The sequence below is a fragment of the Dipodomys ordii genome, unplaced genomic scaffold (genome assembly GCF_000151885.1).
Source record: "Dipodomys ordii isolate 6190 unplaced genomic scaffold, Dord_2.0 Scaffold104, whole genome shotgun sequence".
In the NCBI taxonomy this organism is placed as follows: Eukaryota; Metazoa; Chordata; class Mammalia; order Rodentia; family Heteromyidae; genus Dipodomys; species Dipodomys ordii.
The window spans coordinates 3,955,223-3,979,252 of NW_012267320.1; the positions used below are offsets into that span (position 1 = coordinate 3,955,223).

The following is a 24,030-nucleotide window of genomic DNA, read 5'->3' on the forward strand; positions in this document are numbered from 1 at the left end:
TGGCACTGTGGCTCAAGTGGTAGAGCGCTAGCCTTGAGCTGAAGAGCTGAGGGACAGTGCCCAGGCCCAGAGTTCAGGCCCCACAACTGGACCCCCCACCTCAAAAAAAAAGTTACTATTCTTTAAAAGGAGAATAACTTAATTTCTTTTGTTAGCTATTTTTTTTTCTGTTAGCTATTTTAAATCCTGTTCTCAAACATTCCTATGCTTAGATAATACGTTTTTAGTAGTATATTCATTTTCAAAAGTTATCAGTTAAAAAAGCACGGAGTGCCAGTGGCTCATTCCTGTAATTCTAACTACTCAGAATGTTGCAGTCCAGAAGCTCAAAGTTCGAAGTCACCAGCGCAGTAAAGTCCTTGAGACTCTATCTCTAAATAACCAGCAAAAGGTTTGGGTAGAAGCATGGTTCAAGTATTAGAGCACCAGCTGAACAAGTGAGCCAAGTACAAGGCCTTGAGTTCAGACTCCAGTAATGGCAGTACATATCCAAATAAATAAAACAAAAAAGGAAGAAAATTATTAGTCCAACAAAAGGTCAGTTAGATTTAAATTTGGAGAGATTGGTGTTTGTGGAGTAATGATTCAGTGTAGCAGTTGGGCTCTACGCCTGTACTACCTTAGGCCGGAATAGTAGCAAGTGTGATAATCAGTAGTAATTTGTAACTGTTACCTGTCAGCTTAGTGTTCCTTATGGCATGAAACAATACCTGCCAGACTTACATGCATTAAATTCCAAAAACAGTTTCATTATTATGCAGCCCACCTTGTGCTTCAGTAGATCCACTTCGCAAGTATATCCTAAATAGAAGATGAGGGAAAGAGATGGTCATCACATGGGAATAGGATGATGATTCTAAAAAAAGGAGTTGTAGTTTTCTTAATTCAAAGATGGGTTGGAGACTATGGCTCGGTGGTGGTGTGCTTACCTAGCATATGTGAGGCCCTGTGTTCAGTTCATGGCAGTGCAAAAACAAGAATAAAAGATAAGGTTGTAGGGTAATGATATAAATTGCTAACAAAATTAAATGAAAACTTTTGCTCTTTCAATAATACACGCTAATATAGTGATAAGGATGAATTGCTTTTGTCTTTCTATATAGTAATGTTTTTAAGCTTTCCAAGTAGCATAATTTGGGTTACTCAGGACTCAAATAATGCATTAGACAGCAAGGCCATATTACTTCACTCTAGACCTGGTTTTATTCCACATTGTCCATCTGAGTTTTCTTGTCTTAAATTTTTCTGTATTATGGAAATGTGAGTCATGAAACTAATGAGAGTACTTCACAGGATGTGAATTATCCTGTCTTTATGAAACTGCATAGTAGAGGGAAGTAATAGTAATGAAAAAACAGTTTATTTGCATTAAGCTTACTCTGCCATTTGAAGTAGTAAGCCAAATGTATCTAAACTTTATTTTTCATGCCTTATTTTCTCATTATAGATTTATTATAACACCTTAAGCCACAAGCAATAGCTAATGGTCCTATTAATTAAATAGGGCCAAACAATAAGTATGTGAGTCTCAACTACATAACATGTTGAAGTAAATAATGAAAATAAATTAAAATAATTTTTTTCATAAACAGTTGTTTACTAGTGGGTTATATGTGCTGATTAGGACCTACCCAGCTTTTTAAGTGGTATCATTTCTTGTTCTACATGATTTTTGAATGGCATTTGCTTTCTGTTATTGCTCTCAATCTACAGACACACACACACACACGCGCGCGCACACACACACACACACACACACACACACACACACACACACACACACACACACACACACACACACACACCCTAGCTTCACAAAATGGGTTATCAGAGGAATGTACTACCCTCTTTAAACAATGAACTACCTCAAGCCAATACTTCAGCAGGTCCAACATATGTTGAGAATCTCTGTTTTTTTGAATTAAAGCATTGTGTAGCGTCTCTCCTGAGAGTTTGCTATGACATCTCAATGTACAGTTTAGGGGCTGTGGCATATATCATGCTTTATTTCATTCACTTCTGTACATTATGCCTTTACATATTTTTTACAAGCATGGAAACATAGTTCTTCTCTTTGCCTTTTGAAAAATTGTAATTATTATTGGTGCTGTTGTGAAGGTGGTGGGAAGGGAATAATGAGTAAAAGAAAAGGAAAGTCGTTTAAGGAGAGAAAGAAAATTAAAGACAGAAAAACAGTCAATAGTGAAACTAAGTCTAGGTAGATAGCTCAGTGGTAGAGTGCTTGCCTTGCATACATGAGGCCCTGGGTTCAATTCCTCAGCACCACATACCACATAAGCAGAAAAAGCCAGAAGTGGTGCTGTGGCTCACGTGATAGAGCATTAGCTCAAGAGCTGAAGAGCTGAGGGAGAGTGCCCAGGCCCAGAGTTCAGACCCCATGACCAACAACAAAAAAAGAAGAATGAGACTAGTAGTCATTTTCTAATGAGGAAATTAATAAACTTGTGGCGTGGCCTATAAATTATTAACATGTTAATAGAGAGGACATAGGGTTTAATTTAAAGTTTAATTATTAAACATAGTTTCTTTTCTGAGACAAGTTAAATGTCAGGTTGTGGAACTTGTAGATGCCAAGTGTAGTAGGTGGTTATGACAAGTAGTATTCATAGTTTACTTTTATTTTTTTTTAATGGCCAAGTACTGTTTGTCAGTATGCTTGATCTTTAGATAAGTTACAGTGTCCTCTTTTTTTAAGAAACACTTGCGGGGCTGGGAAGGTGGCTCAGTGGTAGAGTGCTTGCCTTGCATGCCTGAGGCCCTGGGTTTGATTCCTCAGCACCACATAAGCAAAAAGAAAAAAGCCGGAAGTGGTGCTGTGGCTCAAGTGGTAGAGTGCTAGCCTTGGGCTGAAGAGCTGAGGGACAGTGCCCAGGCCCAGAGTTCAGGCCCCACTACCAAAAAAAAAGAAACACTTGCAAATTGAGGGAAGAAGTGACTTTTTAAAATTGTCTTTTTAGCACTGAAATGATGAAATTCAGACTTGTTATAGATCCCTTTATATTAAGGTTGTAAAATTTCACTTTCTTTTTTTTAAAATTTTTTATTGTAAAGAAACTATACCGAGGGTTACAGTTACATGAGTAAGGTAATGAGTACACTTCCTATTGAGTATTGTTACCCACTCTATTGTTTTCCCCCTACTATCCCTTCCCTCCCTACCTTCTCAGAGGTTCTTTTTTTTTTTTAATTGTGATTAAGTGATTACATAATTTCCCAAATTTCACAGCATTGTGGCATAATGATGCTCATTTAAAGTCACAAGGTCATTCTAACTCACTCTTTTTATAAATAGTTTTATGATGTACAAAATTAATAGAGAAGTAAACAGCTTTTTTTTGGGGGGGGAGGTCTGATCGTGGGGCCTGAACTCTGGGCCTGGGTGCTGTGCTGTCCCTCAGCTCTTCAGCTCAAGGCTAGCGCTCTACCACTTGAGCCACAGCACCACTTCCGGCTTTTTTTCTTTTGGCTTATGTGGTGCTGAGGAATCAAACCCAGGGCCTCAGGCATGCAAGGCAAGCGCTTTACCACTGAGCCACCTTCCCAGCCCCATAAACAGCTTAGTATCAAGTCATAAAAAAGAAATTAAGCCCACTCTTCAGCTAGACCAGTAGCAGGATTAGCCTAGCAATATAAGAACAAACCAGCACTTTGGAACAATGTAATTCCTAAGGGCTTTAAATTACCTTGTTTGACTCTGCTATGAACAAATAAAAAGAAAGGCTTCTTTGCCTGTAAACAGTGAAACCCCATTAGTGAAATCCTGTCTCAGGACTATCAGATCTTCTAATTTGTTCTATAAAATAAAACTAGTCCAGAAGTATAACAGGATTTTTGCTTCTGACCATGATGAAGTAGTAGTAACTAGATTTCTCCACCCACCTTGAACAACAAAAAAATGGATAAATTATATAAAATGATTTTTAGATGCAGAACAATGGGCAGCCCTTGAGCAGATCCCTGAGAGAAGGAAACAAGTAAGGTGGGCTTTACAATGTGCCCTTACTACCTGGAGAGTTTCCAGGCCACTGCAGCAGAGGATGTGTCAAAGGAAACTTGACGTACTCCCTGAGTTGAGGCAGAGTTAAGGAATGTGGTGGCCAGGGTCTACAAGCCAGAAAGGAAATAGCCAACTAGAGAACTCCAGACTGACCAATGTCAGTTGTGGAAAGATATCCAAAGAGAAGGAAAGAATCACCAGAAAGGATCAGGGAGAAAAGGGTCTAGAGTTTACAAGGCTAAGCATGCATGATGCATGCCATCACTGAGCTACATTCTCAGCCCTTTCAGAAATTTTATTTTGAGACAGAGTTTCATAATTTGTCTAGGCTAGCCTCAAACTTTATCATCTTCCTGCCTCTGCCCCCCTCCTATAAAGCTAGGCTTATAGGAATGTTACCACCACACCTGTCTGGTTTTTTTTGCATTTGCATTTGCATGGTTATACAATGCTTGCCTTTCCAATCCCTTAAGAAAATATCAAGGTCTGCCTCTGTGTGTGTGTGTGTGTTTGTGTGTATGTGTAAGTGTATGTTACTGGTGATTGAACTCAGATCTTGTGCTTGAGAAGGTATTCTGTACCACTTGAGCCATACCTCTGGCCCCTTTTTGCATTGGTTATTTTCACGTTAGCATCTCACTTTATTCCTGGACTGGCCTGGACTGTGATCCTCCTACTTGTGCTTCTCTGTGTCACTGAGGGTGACAATGTATGCCACAGCAACCAGCCATTATGCTTTCTTATAGCTGGGATAAAAGGTGTTCAGCTATTGATAGAGATGGGAGTCTTGTGATTTCTTTTTCCCTTACACCTTGGCCTTACACCTGTTGGTCTCTGCCTTGCTGTAGGATTATGGGCTTCAGCTACCACATCCAGCTGAGTACTGTTTTTATTCCTACAACCTTGCCTTGGTCCTGGTACACAGTAGGCCTTAAGTACTTGTTTGCATGAATGAAAGGCTATTTGTTGGCAAAACTGGAATGTGTAGTTTACATAGAATACTAGCTTGGATAGCTTATTGTCAGCTGAATTTTAATAATTTCAAAAGAAAAATTTTTTCCTTTGAAAGTAATTTTCATTTTCTGTATGATGAATGGAAACAGGCCTTGCTGCTAGCTAGTTGGGTATATAATCTGGAATGACTCATATAATCTTTTCTCTGAAAATGAGAAGCTTGGACTTACATCGTCTAACATCCTCTGCATTGGTGGTTCTGTAACCAAAGTGTTGTCTAAATGCAAATGAGCTGACCACAAATTGCCATGCATGCAGCCACAGGCAAATTGTGATTCTAGGAGCAGCATTCTAATTTGCAATTTCACCTTCATATTCTTCCTGACATTGTTCCTTCTTGTTCTTCTCCTCTTCTCCCCTCCTCTCTCAACACCTCACTTCTCCCATTCACTCTACTCATTTTCTCTCCCCTCTTCTCTTCTTTTTCATCAGGATTTTGCTATGTAAAAACCAAACCTGATCTGGAACTGAATATCACCCATGCTGGCTTCAAAAGCACAATCCTGATTCAGTCTCTAATGATGGAATTTCAGGCTTGTACTTCCATATCCAGCACGTATTTGATGTTCTGTAGCTTCTTTATCAACTGGAAAAAAGGGCAGTCTAGTCCTAGGCTGGAAGACTTGAACCATCACAGACTCTCAGTATTGTATAGTAGAACCTTCATTAGGTAGCCTTGTTATTTAGTTTGAATTACTGTAATTCATCAGGAGTTAGGGAAATTTACATTTAATAGTCAAGTAACTTTTCAGTAATATTCTTCTTGGGTAATACATTAATTTTGTTTCTTTCTTGTTCAGATGGTGGATGTGGCAATGCAGGTCTGATTTACCAGTGACAACTGTTCACACATCTTCAAAAAAGACTTATAGTTCACCAAATTAAAGAAAGTCGTAGGATCAGGCACTGGTGGCTCATGCTACCTTAAGGTTTGGAGTCAGCCGAGGCATACAAATCCTTAGACTCTTATCTTCAGTTAATAAATAGAAGAGAATTACTGACAGCAAAAAGACAAAACTAGAGGTGTGGCTCAAGTGGTAGATCACTAGCTGTGAGCAAAAAAGCCAAGCAAGACTATGAGGCCCTGAAGTCAAGCCCCAGTACTTGCACAAAAAAGATTTAAAAAGGCATGTTTTCATCTGAATTTCTGTAGTCTCATTTTAGCACTTCATTATTAGGCTTAAATTCTAATTTGAGAATGGAGGGTGTAATAACAATCCTGAATAATGACAATCTTATCATTATAGGACAAAGTTCTATATAATTTAGCTACACAGAAAAAAAAAGGTGTGCCTGTCCTCCGAGTATAATAGAGAGATATTGATATGTTGCTAAGAAATAGTAAAATAGAGGATGATTGACATGTTGACTTTTGGTAGAGAATAATTAATTATGCTGTTGACAGTTTCAGTGGTAGGCCTCGCACATGCTAGGCAAGTGCTATAGCCCCAGTTTCACTTGAAGAGGTTGTTGTAGTGTATGAATAGTCTACCTCTCTAGCTTCTATTTTTGTAATTTCTTTACCTTAAGTGAGAAGAGCTAGGAAGTGGTGCTATGGCTCAAAGTGGTTGAGTGCTAGCCTTGAGCAATAAAAAAGCTCAGGGACAGCATCCAAGACCACTACCACCACCACCACCAACAACAAAAGAAAAAGGAAGCCAGGCGCTGGTGGCTCATGCCTGTAATCCTAGCTACTCAGGAGGCTGAGATTTGAGAATCGTGGTTCAAAGCCAGCCCTGGCAGGAGAGACCGTGAGACTCCTATCTCCAATAAACCACCAGAAAACCGGAAGTGGCGCTGTAGCTCAAGTGGTAGAGCGCTCGCCTTAAGCTGAAGAGCTGAGGGACAGCGCCCAGGCCCAGAGTTCAAGCCCCACAACCGACCAAAAAACAAAAAAAAAACAAAAAGGAAAGAAAGAACAGCTGTAGGTTAAGCCTAACTTCAGTCACCAGTTCATTCAAATAAAATAACTTGGTGCTGGGCATTGGTGGCTAACGACTGTAATCCTAACTACTTAAGAGACTGAGATCTGAGGATTGTGACTCAAAGCTATCTTAGACAGGAAAGTCTGTGAGACTCTTATCTCCAATTAACAAACAAAAAAGCTAAAAATGGACTGTGATTCAAGTGGTAGAGCATTTAGCCTTACACAAAAGCTCAGGGACAGCACTCAGACCCTGAGTTTAAGCCCCAGGACTAGCACACACAACAAAGAACTTGGAAAGTAGGCACAGAACTAAAATAATAAATGAATTATCTTAATTAAGTTATAAGATATTGCTGCCACATGATTCAGTGTAGCTTTACATTTTTCTTAACCTATTCTGTGATGCTGAGCAAAGGATGATATGCTTACTATTTTCTAAAGATAGTTTTGAAGAGTTTCAACAGAGTAGAATATTAAAATTGTCCTATTTAATTATTCAGTATAAATGTAAATAAAACATTTATGAAAGAATATAGTAATATTTACCATTTCTTGTACCTCCATAAAGGAATTTTCAGGTCCTCACTTTTCACAATTTGTTATGTATTTATTTGATGAATATTTCATACCCTTGCAGAGAACAGGCTATGGGACCATTTTAAGTTAAAGTTGTAAGATTTACTTTTCTTTACAGGTTTATGAAACTTATAATACATCACTATAGGGTAATTGGATTTGGAAAGTATTTCTCTGACCATTTGTAAGTTTAGTATCTTCTGACTGTAATACTCACTAGCTATTATCATCTTTCACATTTTCTTCTTTTCTTCCTGAATTTATTCAGTGTGCCAGTGAATGTTGTTAGAATATTTTTTAACATATTTATTTTCTGGAAGAGTCAAATATACATAAAAAATAATATGGTACAATGGAGCACAGGTATCTGTGACCCAGCTTCAACTATTATGAACTCATGGACAGTTAATATATCACCATCTACTCTGTGTATGTATGCATTCATGCCTGTGCATGTGTGTGGTGTAGTGTGGTGTACACATAGAGCTTCTCCCTTGTTTTTTTCTCTCTGGGCCCACTTTTACTACTTGTCTAGCCTCTTGTCTAGCTTTTTTGCTGGTTATTTGGATATGGAGTCTCAAAGATCTTTCTGCCTGAGCTAACTTAACACCTCAATCTTCAGATGTTAACCTCCTAATAGGTAGGATTACAGGTATGAATACCATGCCTGGCTCTATGCACTTTTTTTTTTTTTGGTGCTCTGCCTCCCATTTATTTTGTAATAAATTGTAGACACCACAAATTTTTCAGAATTAGTTACTGTCATCATACACCCTCTTTGCCTCCCCCCCTTTTTATTTCTTCTTTTTTAATAGGATTGAACTCAGAGCCATACTCATTGTGACAAGCACTCTAGTACAGGTCTGTATCCCCAGGTCTTCAGCATATATTTCTAAAAGATAGCTTCTTTTTTATGTTGACTTTTTGTTGTTTTTTGTTTGTTTGTTTTTTGAGACAGGATCTCATTGTGTATTCTGGACTGACCTGGAGCTATGTTGCTCAATCTGGCCTTGAATGCACGATCCCCCTGCCTCAGCCAACCAAGTGCTGGAATTGCAGGTGTGCACCACCATTCCTGGCATTTGTTGTTTTTTTAATAGCCATAACATCTGTCATTATCACATCTGAATTATTAACAGTAGTTTTCTTTATATCAAATATCTAACTTATGTTCAAATCACTCTGATTTCTCATATTTTTGTGAAAATAAATGTTGGTGGTACTTACTTGTAAATTGTTCTGTGATCTTATTTATAGCCTATGTTCTCTAGTAGTCAGAAGCCTTCAACTGATTAGTGCTTATGATGTGAGGACATGTTTAAGTAGAGCTATAACTATAGATTTATACTTAAGATGGTTTTGTGTTCTTAAGGAAACACTTTCAATTTAAAACAAAGAACATTTTTGAGACATGAGTAAAAGGTAGTGTTAACTGCTGAGAAAATATTTTCCCCATCAAAATAAGCTATCATGGGATTTAGTGATTACTTACCTTGGTGTATGATAGTCTTTTTAGAAGCCAGGATTTGCTTTACCTTACATGCTTAAGCACGTGAAGAGATGTGGTGAAAAGATGTAGGCCCCTTTACCTTAGCTGAACTGCTGAAGATCACTCATTATTGGCTCTGTCCTGTAACAATGGCCTTCTTAAGCATTTGTGTCTGCTTATGGTTAGAAATCAGTAACTTCTGAAAAGAAAGGTTTGTTTTTCCTAGCAGCTTGTTTACTTAATAGCCATCATGAAAGGAGGGAAAAGAAAATGGAAATTCTCCTCAAAAAGTAGTTTATTATTCTCTTTGAAAACACAGTGAAGACCTTCAAAGACTTCAGTAAGCAAGGAAGTGACTGAATTTTATCAACAGAACTTTGATTTCCACTCATTCTTTCATATTGTTTCCTCTGAGCTCTTCATGCACCCTGCCATTTTATAAACTCCACTTGTTTAAATATTGACTGGCAATCATTTAACAATGGCTGTTTTATCCTTCCCACTCAACACAAACACATGTGAAAATTTCCAGAACTCGCTGTGAGAAATATAAACTCCATTAATAAGATAGTAGGATTTTTTTCACTGGTAGGGTAAAAGTGTCAGTAAGTTTTGTCTGGTGGGTGAACACTTTAATAGTTGTGTTGTTCAAGTCTGTTACGTTGGTATTTTGAGATATGAAGAAATGAAACCTAATTTCTATTATTAGTAGTACACAAGTGGCTGTATTGTACATTAGAGTCTGCCAACTAGAGTGATGAGGGAAAATTCTAGGAAGTAGCATTTTTGTTAGCGATTTAAGGCTGAGTAACATTTGAGAATCCAGAGATGACTAAAGGTTATCCAGATGGAAAGAACACTAAGAATAGAAGAGGAGATGGAAGAAAACAGAACATGTATAAGGGACAACAAATTATTCATTTTGTCTGAAATAAAAGCTATGAAGGGAAAAAGATAGAAATGAATTGTCACAGTGCTTCATCTAAAAGTTATATACCTTTTTTTTTTAAATAATGTAATAGGCTTTCTTGTTTTAAATACTTTCTAGGCAGAAGATTCCTTAATTACTTTATAGAATTAAAAATTAAATTAATCAGAGAACTAGAATGGTAATATAATTAGTCTTATCTCTCTTCTGTCATCTATTTTTATATATTTTAGTGTCTATGTAGAAATCTTTTTCCCCATTTAAAAAATGATGAATGTGGTAGTTTATGCCTATAATCTCAGCACTAGTTGTTAGAGTAAATTAGAAAACTGGTACAAAGAACAAAGAAAAGGTTTATTGCCAGTAAAGGGACTGGCAAGACCCCTTCTCACAAAAGAGAAGTGCCCACTAATGTCTCAAGTGACTTTAATTTGGGAATCTTGCTGCCTTATATGGTTGTAGCTATCCCAAAGGAGTGCCCTCTCAGGTGACCCCTACCACCTGTGCGGTTTAGGGGATCTTGCTACCTTATATGGTTATAGCTATCCCAGAGAAAAGCCCTCTCAGGTTAGGGGGTAGAGGCTAATCATTTACTACCTTTTTACTAAATGGGCCTAGGGAAAGAGCATGCTAAGCCTTGAGAGAGGAGGCTATTAGACTAATACTAGGGAAGCTAAGGCAGAGAATGGAGAGTTCCAGGCCAGCCTGGGCTACATAGTAACCACCTACCTATTATATATATATAGGAGGAGAGCTGGGCACTAGTGGCTCAGGCCTGTAATCCTAGCTCCTCAGGAGCTGAAATTTGAGGATCTATCTGCCTATCTATCTATATATGAAAGGAAATAATGTTAGAATAGAACAAGTGGACAAGAAAAGTACAGTCAGGAGGGAAAAGAGAAGTATCTAGTGATCTTAATACAATTGAGTTTACCAGTTGCATCATTATAGGTCTAGGTCAAGCCTCCTTTATGTGGCAGTGAGGCAGCCAGTGTTCTGGCTGCTGTTTAAGTAAGCAAAAGGGCTCTCAGAAAGCCACTGAGGAGGAAAGAAAAAGGGAAGAAAGGAGGAAATGGACAGACTTCCTCTTCAAGGATAGGAGTCCTCTTGGGTAACTCCATCCCAGGTTTCATTACCATTTGTATCTCTGACTCTGCTCAGTGTTACTTGGAGTCCCTCTGTAGCAATGATAAAAAGCCTATTCTGATCTGTTGAAGTCTCTTGACTTCTTACTTTTCTTTACCCATTTGATCTTTCATAACATATAATATTGTAGAAGTTGATCATATAAATGCCATTGAGAGATAAATGCTTCTCAATTTAGGGATGTGAAACAATTTAAAACATTCTGAAGAGTTGAAGTTTAGAATTTTTTTTTCTGAACTACCTGATACTGGTACCTTATTACACCCAAGACATGTATTTCCTTAGAAGTCATTCTTTTCTTTTTGGGTCCGGTCGTGGGGCCTGAACTCTGGGCCTGGGCGCTGTCCTTCAGCTCAAGGCTAGCGCTCTACCTCTTGAGCCACACCGCCATTTCCGGCATTTTTCTTTTTGCTTATGTGGTGCTGAGGAATCAAACCCAGGGCCTCAGGCATGCAAGGCAAGCACTCTACCACTGAGCCACCTTCCCAGCCCTAGAAAGACATTCTTGTGCATAAATGTGATATAGCTATCATAAAATTAATACTGATCAGTATTACTGATTCTCAGACTCCCAAGTTTGACCAGCTGTTCCAACAATAATAAAAAAGATCCAGTTTAGTATGTCTTAATCTCAATCTAGAAAAAGTCTTTATCTTTGATACTTTGAGGACTCTGATGTGGCCAGTTATTTTGTGAAATTCACTCACGTTGTGTGACATTTGTGGTGGTTCCTCATGCTTAAATTGAGGTGGTACATCTTCGGCAGGGATTGGCAGAAGTGGTGCTGTGTTTTTGCTATACCCACTCAGTCACATGCACTTTAAACTATTCTGTTACTGTTAGTGTTCTTCCTCATTATTTGAGTATGTCAGGTGTAGTGTTGCTTTTTTTTTTTGGTCAGTCATAAAAAGGCTCTATCCCTGAGTTCTTTTGTTAAGGGAAGTACTTTACCACCTTGAGCCACAGCACCACTTCTGGTTTTCTGGTGGTTAATTGGAGATAAGAATCTCACAGAGATTTCCTGCCGAGGCTGGCTTTGAACTGTGATACTCATATCTCAGACTCCTGAGTAACTAGGATTACAAATGTTAGCCACCAGCACCTCACATTGCACATTTATACCTTTATAATTAAGTTCTTTGAGGTACTTTGAGACTGCACAAATATCCCTTCCATTAGACTTTGAATTCATGAGATTTTTCAGGGGTTAATAACATTTTTCTTAAATTTCTCCAATATAAATCTCTTTAGTTTGGCTGTTAAATTTTTCATTGAATAATTTCCTTCTGACACAAGAATATTTCAGGCTCATCTTGTTCCTGCCCATGTCTTATATTGCAGCCATTTCTCCAAGGTGGTCTAGTGCCTTTTAGTGGAAGAAATCAAGATCTGGCATGTTCATTGCTATTGTATTGGTGTTTATTCCAGATCTTGTCAGTGGATAGGGCAGAGAACATATATATGTCTATATCAACTATAATTATATATATTTTATAATTATATACATTTTATGTATATATGTAATATATTGTGTATATATTAACTGTCTTTTCTGTCTAGAAAACCAAGTTCAAACTAATAACTCTTGTTCTAGTTCACACCATGATGTCCATACTCATTTTCCATCTGTCCATATTCTCTTCTCTAACAATGAGAATCCTGGCTCCCATTATCCTTGACTATTCCTGAAGGACTTGCCTCTCCCCTCTTGGCCCAATCTTTTTTTTTTTTTAATTGTGAAAATACTGTACAGAGGAGTTACAATTACTTGGGCAAGGTAATGAGTACATTTCTTATCAAGCATTGTTGCCTCCTCCTTTGTTTTTCCTTCCCATCTCCCTTCCTCCCCACACACCCACCCAGGCCCAATCTTTTTATGTATATAGATGGAATATGCAGGATTGACTCCCACCTTATTCCCCCAGGTCAAGCAAAGCACCAGGTGTGTGCTCAAGTGCTTGTCTGCAGGAAGCTCATTCCAAGCTTGGCCCCCAGGGGACAATATTCCCTCACCGATGGTGGAGCATTCCACTTTGGGCCTGGCCAAGGACTTTGCCCTGGGCCCCAAGAGACCATAAAGGATTGACCCCACTATCCATACAGACCCCAGGCAAAATCTCAGGTATGTGTGAACTTGTTTGAAGTGCAGGCAGGGCAATCCACCTAAGCCCAGCTGTACACACCCCATTGTGGGCCCAACTGAAAAGCCCCCACCTTCCTTGACATAGTGGCTTTTCATTAACCTCTGCCTCCTTGCTGGACCTCCTATAAAAACCCAGCTCCTGTCCCAACTCTTTGGCACAACCTCCAAACCCGAAGGAATGTCTGTACCTCTCACTGTTCCTCAATAAACAGTCTTCACCTGTTGATGATTGAGTCAGACCTATTCCTTTTCCATCCTCCTCTATTTTCCTAACAGACCATAATCCATTTTTAAAATCTGCTTCCCTTGTTAAGCCTTACATACGCCCACCCCAAAATCCAGTCCCTGGCACAACCTCCAAACCTATAGGAAGGTCTGTGCCCCTTGCTGGCAATAAACAGTCCTTACCTATTGATCGAGTTTGGCCTATTCCTTTTCCCTTCTCCTCTATTTTTCTAACACTTCCTCTCTATGTAACTGCTATTGTTGCCATTGCAGCTCCTCTACTGTGCGTGGCTACTAGTCATATGTTCCTAGGCTCTGTCAGCCTACATTGAACCTGCCTCCACACAGTCCCAAATCTGGAAGTAAAGATGGATGAGTAGGAAAACACCTGTAATCCTTTAGATTAAAAAGAAAACTAGAAAGCATGAGAAGGGTCTGGAGCTAAAAGTTCAGCTCTGCCTTTTAAATTTGTTCATCAACTCATGGATCATATAATTATGGAACCCCTCTGAGTGCTAGGTTACTGGGATACTGTGGGATCTTGACAAAGTCCTTTCTCTCATGAAACTGCTTTAACTGTACCTGTAATTTAGGTTTAGACAAGTTGTGACAAATTGGAAACCTCTCTACCTTGTTTCCTCATATGTCAAGTGTAGATACTAGTAATTTTGCTCCTTGGATTGCTATGAAATTGAAGAATCCATGTAACCTTCTAGCTTAGTGATACCATAAAAAAATCACAGGAATAATATACAAGTATGTTACATGAAACACCAGTTTATTTTTTAATATTTTGAGGAGAAGCCAAAATCTTCTGGCAAGGAAAAACACATCTTACCTACTCAGAATTTTTTCCTTTCCTTCTGCCTACTTTTATCTAAGAATATGAACATTTAAAGTGTGCGTGTATGCCTTATCTATTGACTCTCAGAATATAATACAAAACATCAAAAAACAAATCATCATGGCATTTACTTGCATATTTGAATTGAATGACAGTTTAATAGATGGACTTACATTACACCTGAGAGCCATGGTATATTATTCATGTATTTGGCACTAATGAGAAGGTAAATATTATGTACTGTTAAAAGAGACTATTTTGTTGCTGGTATTTTAAGTTATACAAAGAATTGTGCTGTTTTATAGTAATTTTCTTAATTTTTTTTTGTTGTTGTTGGTTGTGGGGCTTGAACTTAGGGCCTAGGTGCTGTTCCTGAACTCTTCAGCTCAAGACAAGCGCTCTACCACTTGAGCCACAGCTCTACTTCTGGTTTTCTAGTGGTTTTTATTGGAGATAACAATCTCACAGACTTTTCCTGCCCAGACTGGCTTTGAACCACAATCCTCAGATCTCAGCCTCCTGAGCGCAGCTAAGATTATAGGTGTGAGCCACCAGCTCCTGAATTAAATTTTTTTTTAACTTTTCAACGTTTTTAACTCTTGCTAACTGCTGATATGTAAACTTGAATTATTTCTGTACTATTTAAGTGGTAGCATTTAAAAATAGATACCTTATCCATCTGTTCACCAGTGGCTCACGCCTATAATCTGAGCTACTCAGGAGGCAGAGATCTAAGGATCACAGTTCAAAGCCAGTCCAGAAAGGAAAGTCTGTGAAACTCTTATCTCCAGTTCACCAGAAAACCAGAAGTGGCGCTGGGACTCAAGTGGTAGAGTGTTCACCTTGAGTTGAGCTGAGGTACAGCACCAGGCTCAGAGTTCAAACCCCACAACCAGCGTCCCCTCCCCCTGCAAAAAATTCACACACACATACACGTTATCTAAAAAAATGAAATGTACTTATAAACTGACTTATATATACCTTAATATACCTATATACCTTAATAATAACAATAAAATTATATTAAAAATACACAGATCATATAACCTGTAAAAGTCTAGAATATTTGTCTAGGAAGTCATATCTTCTGTCATGAGAAATATATAATGAATACTAAATTTCTAAATACTTGCTTTTATGTACATTTTCCTCCTTTTTGTTTCTCTTCCCTCTTCCAGTGCTAGGGATGGAAATCAGGGCTTCCCAAGTGCTAGACAAGTGCTCAACACGGAGCTACTCCTCCACATAGCACTCTTTTTGTTGTTGTTGTTGTTGGTTATGGAACTTGAACTTTAGGCCTGGGAGCTGTCCCTGAGCTCTTCAGCTCAAGGCTAGCCCTATACCACTTGAGCCATAGCACCACTTCTAATACACAGCACTTTTAATGGCAACATTCAGAAAAGAAATTCAATATTAATATAAAATTTATATTGCAAAGTTTTGTGTTTGTATTGAATGTTAGGAGTAACTTCTTTAATCACACAATGTAATTATACTAGGACCCTCAGGGATGTGGACTAAGTATAAATCCCCATAACTTTAACAGTTCGGTAAAGTCTTTAATTTAAAGTCTTTAATTTCATGCTGGTTAAATTAGTGAATAGGCCCACAGTAAATTCTAAGCATATTAGAAAATGTGACAGTATTAATTAATTGAGGGATCTAGTCACTTCGTCTTACTTAGCCTGTGCTACCCCCACAAGCTGAGTCATCAGAGCACAAGTCATTAGAAGGCAGTCGTGAGGTTACCAGAAAGGAAGTTATAAGAGCGATGGCTTGAAAAAGGTGAAGCAGATAGGGAAACATGGTACTCACAACTCTGGAGAAGAGTTTACAAAGAGATTTCTACGTGGCAAAGCACTGTTAGCCAGGATGGTGGGGCATGCCTACAATCCTAGCACTTGGGAGGCTGAAGCAGGTGTATCATGAGTTTAAGGCAAGTCTAGGCTATGTACTGAGAAACTGTCTTTAAAGTAAATAACATTTAGAAATTTTCTTTGAAATTTAGATTCTTAGCTCCTTAGAATCTGATGTGTCAGATAATTTTTCTTGATCTGTATTTTTTTTTTTGTAGCATTGGCAGAAAAAGAGGCAATCAAAGGTACATACTCCAAAGTGCTGGATGCATATGGACTCCTAGGTGTTTTACGGTTAAATCTTGGTAAGTTTGTTACATAATCTAATTAATCCGTTTTTTTTTTCATTTCTGCCTTTGTAATTCCAAAGATTTGAGCGAGACTACTTACGTATCACTTCAGACTATGTTTAAGCTCTAAGTGTGGTACACATATATGCATAGATGTATTTTTTTAGAAATAATTTTTCTAAATTGAGATTACGTGATTACATAAATTTCATATATTTCACAGTATTGTGATAGTCAAAATAGTTAAAGTCACAAACACATTTTAACCTTCAGTTGTTATTAAAGTTTGTGAATTCTATGAGCTTTGACACACAATACACTTATTTCTTCCACATCAGGTGATACTTAACATTTCTTTCCTTTTGCTTAATGTAAGCTGTTTCCTTCCCTGTGATTCCTTCCTTCCCATTGCTGTCTTTGGGTTGCTTAGTTCATTTCATCTATGTCCAGTGCAGCTGATTGGCCCCTCTATTGTAAGTGTAGTATACTTTTTAAACATTTTTTAAGAAAATTCAACAATTGAGTATTAATTTTTAACATTAAAAACTAGTCTTATTAATTAGGCTAATATTATAAAATGTTTGTTGCCCCAGAAGACAGTGTTGCATTCTGAAGCTCATATGATTTCATGTTCCAGAGCTGATGTCCTTTTGAACACATTAAGAGTGCTTAATGCTTCCGTGCATTTTGGGAAAAGGTGCCTTCATGGGAATAACACTGATCTCCTTGGTATATAGTGGAGAACACATCTGTTTTGAATTCATGTCTCATCCTGAGCCCATGTCTGTCACTTAATGTCACCACTATGGGCTTCAGAGTATTGTATTTGTGATTTCAGTTTGTCTTTTTTTTTTTTTTTTTTGTCATGGGGCTTGAACTCTGGGCATGGGTACTGGGTACTGTCCCTCAGCTCTTCAGCTCAAGGCAAGCGCTCTACCACTTGAGCCACAGTGCCACTTCTGGTTTTCTGATGGTTTATTGGAGATAAGAGGCTCATGGAATTTCCTGCATGCGCTGGCAATCCTCAAATCTCAGCCTCCTGAGTAGCTAGGATTAACTGTTTTTACTAGCATTTGTGTGTGTGTGTGTGTGTGTGTGTGAGATGGGGTTTGAACTTCGGGCCTGAGCTCTTCAGCTCAAGGATAGGTGTGTGTGTCTGTGTGTGTGTGTGTGTGTGTGTGTGTGTCTGTGTGTCTGTGTGATGGGGTTTGAACTTTGGGCCTGAGCTCTTCAGCTCAAGGCTAGCACTCTTCAACTTGAGCCACTGTACCACTTCTGGCTTTTTCTGTTTATATGGTCCTGATTAATCGAACCCAGGGCTTCATGCATGCTAGGCAAGCTCTCTACTACTAGGCCACATTCCCAGCCCGCCATTTCTGCTTATGTTAAAGTACTTTACTGCTGGCTTTCAAATACATACTGATTTCATAGGATTTGATATAATTAAATGAAAAAAAAAAGATTACTAGCCAGGCATGGAGCCATATATTTATCCTTAGCCCTTGGGAAGTGGAGACAGGAATGATGCATTATATAGTGTAATTGTCTCAACTCCAATCCTCCCCCAAAAATGTTACTTATATCAAATTGCTTTTTAAAATGGTTATTAAGGATTTATTGTCCATATAGCATCAGCAGCTCGTTTATTTATGCCATTTTTTTCAACTATACTATTTACAGAGAACTTCAATATTGGTTATTTTATCCCAACTTCTAGCCATCTTTAGGGAAAGTGGTACAGGCAAAACATATTTTTTTGATTAAATGTTTATAGCTCCAAGTTAAGTATTATTTTGTGAATGTGAATTTATCCTGTAAATGTTTAGATACACAAAATGTTTTTTTGTTTTGTTTTGTGCCAATTTTGGCACTGTCCCAGAGCTCTTTTGCTCTTTTGCCCAGGCTAGAGTTCTACCACTTGAGTCACAGCTTTACTTCTGCATTTGTGGGTAGTTAATTGGAGATAGTAGTCTCATGAACTTCCTGCCTGGGCTGACTTCAAACCGCCATCCTTAGATCTCTTCCTTGGAGTAGCTAGGATTACAGGAGTGAGCCATCATGCCTTGCTTCAAAATGTATTTTAACACGTATTTTTTTTATAACTTAAAAAAGCCTAGTTGTGAATTTCAGTATATCCATGATAAATTAAAATTGTTATACTGTCAAATTTAAAAGATGGAAACAAAAGAAAGTCAGATTAGCTTGAAAATATTGAAAATTTTCAGCCAGCTTTTCAATTAAAAAATCTTTGTTTTTAGTGGCGCTGTAGCTCAAGTGGTAGAGCGCTCGCCTTGAGCTGAAGAGCTGAGGGACAGCGCCCAGGCCCAGAGTTCAAGCCCCACGACCGACCAAAAAAAAAAAAAAAGAATTCAAAAAATCTTTGTTTTTTGCAGGTGATACCATGTTACATTATCTTGTCCTAGTCACTGGATGTATGTCTGTTGGAAAAATTCAAGAGTCTGAAGTTTTTCGAGTTACTTCCACTGAATTTATATCACTTCGAGTTGATGCTTCAGATGAGGATCGCATTTCAGAAGTACGAAAAGTTTTGAATTCAGGAAACTTTTATTTTGCATGGTCTGCATCTGGAGTCAGTTTAGATCTGAGTCTTAATGCACACCGTAGCATGCAAGAACACACAACTGACAATAGGTTTTTCTGGTGAGTCCAAATTTCATTGTTGCCTTTTTAATCATGTGCTATGAGTAGATTGGTGACTTTAGGGCATGATACATCCAGCCATTACTATTTCCAGAGATAGCAAGAGGTGGACATTGCCCCTCTTTTCTTTTTCCAAGTCTTCAGCAGATCAGCCATTATTGGTTTGGCATCTAACATGAAATCCATTTATTCTGATAAATTTCATTTCAAAAATATGATTTAAGATTCAGGAATTATTTATAATGAAATTGTGTTATCACAATAACACAATACTGTTTATCATTCTTAGTTTTCATTCTTGTCTCTGTATTATCACCATCCTAAACCAACATTTCCTCTTAAATTTTGAGATGGTAAGTAGATTTTCTTTTTTGCAATATCAGGAATTAAACCCAGAACCTTGAGCATGGTAGGCAAATGCTCTCCCATTGAGCTGCTCCCCAGACTTAGTATACTAATCTAAAAGCAACAGACTGTAAAGAAATAGTATACTGAGGGGTTGGGAAGGTGGCTCAGTGGTAGAGCTCTTGCCTTGCATGCCTGAGGCCCTGGGTTCGATTCCTCAGCACCACATAAGCAAAAAGATAAAAGCCGGAAGTGGCCCTGTGGCTCAAGTGGTAGAGCGCTAGCCTTGAGCTGAAGAGCTGAGGGACAGCGCCCAGGCCCAGAGTTCAGGCCCCACGACCAGACCCCCCCCCAAAAAAAATAGTATACTGGGACAAAGTACTACAGTAAATAAAGCTTATGTAGATACATTACTTGATAATGCATCACTGTGCTGTATTATAAATAGGCATAAAATGGTGAGATCACATGAGAATATAATTAGTATTCCTTTATGATAGCATACTGGGTTGCTTGTGTAGTGACTTTTGTCTACAGCCATCATCTTTGGTGCCTTTTCTCTTTAATGTCAGGTATAAATTATATTTCACTGTATTTCACTGTATTAACATATATTGTAAAACCAGTGTTCCCGCTCTCTGTTCCCTCCATAGTTGAGATTCAAGCCTTTAACCTGTGTATTTTCTCTCCCTATTTCTTTCATCATCATTTGTATGGTTCTTGAGTAGTGTGCATTTATGTTTGACACATTTGCCCTGTTTATTGCAGGATGCAAAGTCAACAACAATCTTAAAAGACAAAACTAAGCTCTAGTTATGCTTCATAATTTACATGGAAGTCTTGGCCCAGAGGAACGGCATAGGGGAACAGAGAGGGCAGAATGAGCTAAAGCTGTAGAACATGATCAGAGATTTGGGCTCAGTAAAGGAGGAAACAATGACGGGATAGAAGACCTTGTTCGTAATATAAAAGATAATAGAGGAAATGAGAGAACATGAACATGAAACTCTTTAGCTCATAGAACCTAGTAGTAATGGAATGTATTTTTGTCTAGCATTCAGAAATAGGCTTTCCAAACTTGACCTGTGTCAACTCAGTGCCTTTTCTAGTAGAAGATATTAAAGTCCTTTGAAAGGACTTCAGCATTGCAGCCGTGCATTGGGCACTGTACTCACCTTTTGATTCCCTGATCATTCTTATCCTCAGTTCCTTAGTCTGGAGAGAAAAGCTTTTCTGCCAAAGTAGAAATCTATACAGATGCAGTTTCATTTGCCAAGATTAACCAGTAAGAGTAATTCATTCATACTTTCATTCAATTAAGGGTAGATCATAGAGAGCCTAAGGGGTTTGTCCAGTAGGAGATAGATTGAACAAAAGGATGATGAGTACACGGAAGGTGAATTTTTCTTTTTCGTTTTTGTTATTTTACTAAGGATTGGAAAACTTGTTTCAATTTACATAAGAAAATGAAAGATTTTAGAATTTACACACTTGTAACAACCTAAATCCTCTTTTTAGGATACAATATGTTTTATAGCTAAAGTATAAAATACTTGAAAATTGAATGGTTTTATCCCAGTGGAAAGTTGAAGCTGCCATTAGTCAGCAGCTGTGAAGACATTCATAGAATTAAAACAACAACACATTTTTGTTAATAAAGGAAACTGAACCTGGGTGCCAGTGGCTTATGCCTGTAATACAAGCTACTCAGGAGGTTGAGATCTGAGGACTGCAGTTCAAAGCCAGCTCAGGCAGGAAAGTCTGTGAGACTCTTAAGTCCATCAAAGCTACCAAAAAAGCCATTGGTGGAGCTATGACTCAAGTGGTAGAGTGCTAACCTTGAACAAAAGAAGCTTTGGGACAGAGCCTAGGCCCTGAGTTCAAACTCCAGGATTAGCACCAAAAAAAAGGAAAAAAAAGATATAACAGAAATGAGACACAGTGCTAAAACTACACATACACACACAAAGATTCTTTAATGCTGACAATGCATTATATAACTTAAGAACACTGATCTCTTTTTATAGCCTTATCTTCAGATAATTAACATAGAAAATATAAATCAATTGATTAGTATTTGTTGCCTTTTAATTAACCTTAAATTAATGTTCTAAATTAATGTTTTAAATTTTTTGTTACTTAGGACTTAATAACTCAATACAGTTATTTCTTTTTCCCTTAGGAACCAATCTTTGCATTTGCATCTTAAACACTATGGTGTGAATTGTGATGACTGGTTATTACGCCTAATGTGTGGGGGAGTAGAAATCAGAACGATTTATGCTGCTCATAAACAGGCAAAGGCTTGCCTCATTTCAAGATTAAGCTGTGAACGAGCTGGAACTAGGTTTAATGTCCGGGGAACAAATGACGATGGTCATGTTGCCAATTTTGTAGAAACAGAGCAGGTATATAATGTTGTATATTGCTTATTCATGAATTATTGGAGCATAGAAAACACAAGAATTTCAGAATTTTACTTGTTTGAGAACACATTTTGATATATTGTTGACTTATAATGACCCTAAGTATGTATTGGCCTTACGGTTTCCCTAAAACTAAATCATTTAGGTATGACTGTTATGATAGGTGACAAGATATGACATAGTCAGTGAGTTTCATTTGAAAATGAATTTCAAAGTCCTTAATTATAGTTATATAACCTTAAAAGTATTTTTGTGCGGAATTAAATCTAATTCTTAGTGAGATATGTGGACTCCTTAAAAATGAAAATTTATGGGTTTTTGGTTATGAAACTATATAATTGTAATTTCCAACTCAGGATTCCCACATAGGTTTTGAAAAATATAAAACTCAGGAAAATGAATTAAATAAAATATAAAATATATATGTATAAAATATGAAAATATAAAAAGTTCCCTTTTAAGAGTTGTGATTGTTATTCTTATATTTTTATTAGTTAATATTATTATTAACTGAAAAACAATTACATTTTTATTGACCTATTTTGGATACCTTGATGAGAACCATTTGTATATGAGAAATATGTCATAAAATGTACTACTCTACAACAGATTTTAGTAAGTTTGTTATTCTAAAATAGAGGTAACTGCTTTTTCCTTTGGAAGTGTTCTATCTATGTATCTATCTACTTACTTTTTGTAGGTTGTATACTTAGATGACTCTGTTTCTTCATTCATACAAATCCGCGGATCTGTTCCATTGTTCTGGGAGCAACCAGGATTGCAAGTATGTTGCTTAATAGTTACTTATTAGTTTCTTTACTTGGAAATAAACTATATTCTCAGGATTCTCAAGATATTTGATTAGTTAATTGATCATTCTATTTCATGTAATAATATCTAGATTCACAAATGAGGTTTTTTTTACAAGCTTAAGTTTTTTTCCTTGAATGCTTTTTCAAAATGTGTCACTTCCAGGCTGGGAAGGTGGCTCAGTGGTAGAGCTCTTGCCTTGCATGCAAAGTGTCGCTGTGGCTCAAGTGGTAGAGCAGCTAGCCTTGAGCTGAAGAGCTGAGGGATAGCGCCCAGGCCCAGAGTTCAGGCCCCACGACCGGACCCAAAAAAAAAAAAGTGTCACTCACTTTTGTCTCATTATAATGAGATACCCAAGGCTACTCAACTTTATAAAGGAAGGAAATTTATTCTGGTTCACAATTCTGAAGGCTGAAGGCCAAGATTTAGCATCCCCTTTTAGTTTGACCTCTGGTGAGAATGTAATGCTGGATGTATTGTGACCTTAGAAGGATGGAAGTGATGTTGGCGGAGAGACCAGTTCTTTTTTTTTTTGTGAAAATACCATAGAGAGGGGTTATAATTACATGGGCAAGGTAATGAATGCATTCCTTATCAAGCATTGTTGCCTCCTCCTTTGTTTCCCCTTACCATCCCTCCTTCCCCTCCCCAAAGTTGTAAAGTTTGTTTTCAACATAACATCTTGTACATCTCATTGTTGCAATGGGTCCACCTGTATCCCTATTTAAGCAATTTGTTTTTTTCCCTTCCCCTCCACAAATTATACCAACATCAAATACAGTGAAAACAGGGGCTATACCGTGGGGGAGGGACATACAAAGCAACAAAGAAATATTTATAATTATGTTAGAAACAATAGCCAGAAAGAAAAAACATTTAAATCCTTATCTTGAGGTTCATTTCATGAACATCAACTTACCTGACCATTTCTGCTTGTCTCCGACATATGCTGGTTATTGCAAATAAGGGAAACCATGGGACCTTTGTCCCTGGGCCTGTCTTACTTCACTTAATATAATTTATTCCACATCTTTCCATTTCCTAACAAATGGGGTAATGCCATAATTTCCGATGGAGGCATAGAATTCCATTGTGTATATATACCACATTTTCTTGATCCATTCGTCTACTGAGGGGCATCTGGGTTGAAAAACAATGGTTAGATGCCACGAAGTAGGTGGCAATACCTTAACTGTAAGCATGTTGTCAGGCCCAAGGGCCTTTTCCATCCTTGTCAAGTCAAGTGCTAACCTTCTCTCCTTTCATACAACACCAGATCTTGAAACAGGAAGCCACAGAGAGATTCAGGAGTCCAGACATAGGCTTTTCTAA

At 37.8% G+C, this 24,030-nt stretch overlaps 1 protein-coding gene across 3 annotated transcripts in view; it reads left to right on the forward strand.

Annotated features, from left to right (window-relative positions):
- Synj1 (synaptojanin 1) overlaps nucleotides 1–24,030 on the forward strand; it is an 85,129-nt gene that overhangs the window by 5,842 nt on the left and 55,257 nt on the right. For all 3 annotated transcript variants that reach the window (XM_013027522.1, XM_013027524.1, XM_013027523.1), the window contains exons 3-6: nucleotides 16,385–16,471; nucleotides 18,850–19,117; nucleotides 21,645–21,870; nucleotides 22,589–22,672. In XM_013027522.1, coding sequence (XP_012882976.1) covers nucleotides 16,385–16,471; nucleotides 18,850–19,117; nucleotides 21,645–21,870; nucleotides 22,589–22,672 — 665 coding nt within the window. The remainder of the gene's footprint in view (nucleotides 1–16,384; nucleotides 16,472–18,849; nucleotides 19,118–21,644; nucleotides 21,871–22,588; nucleotides 22,673–24,030) is intronic.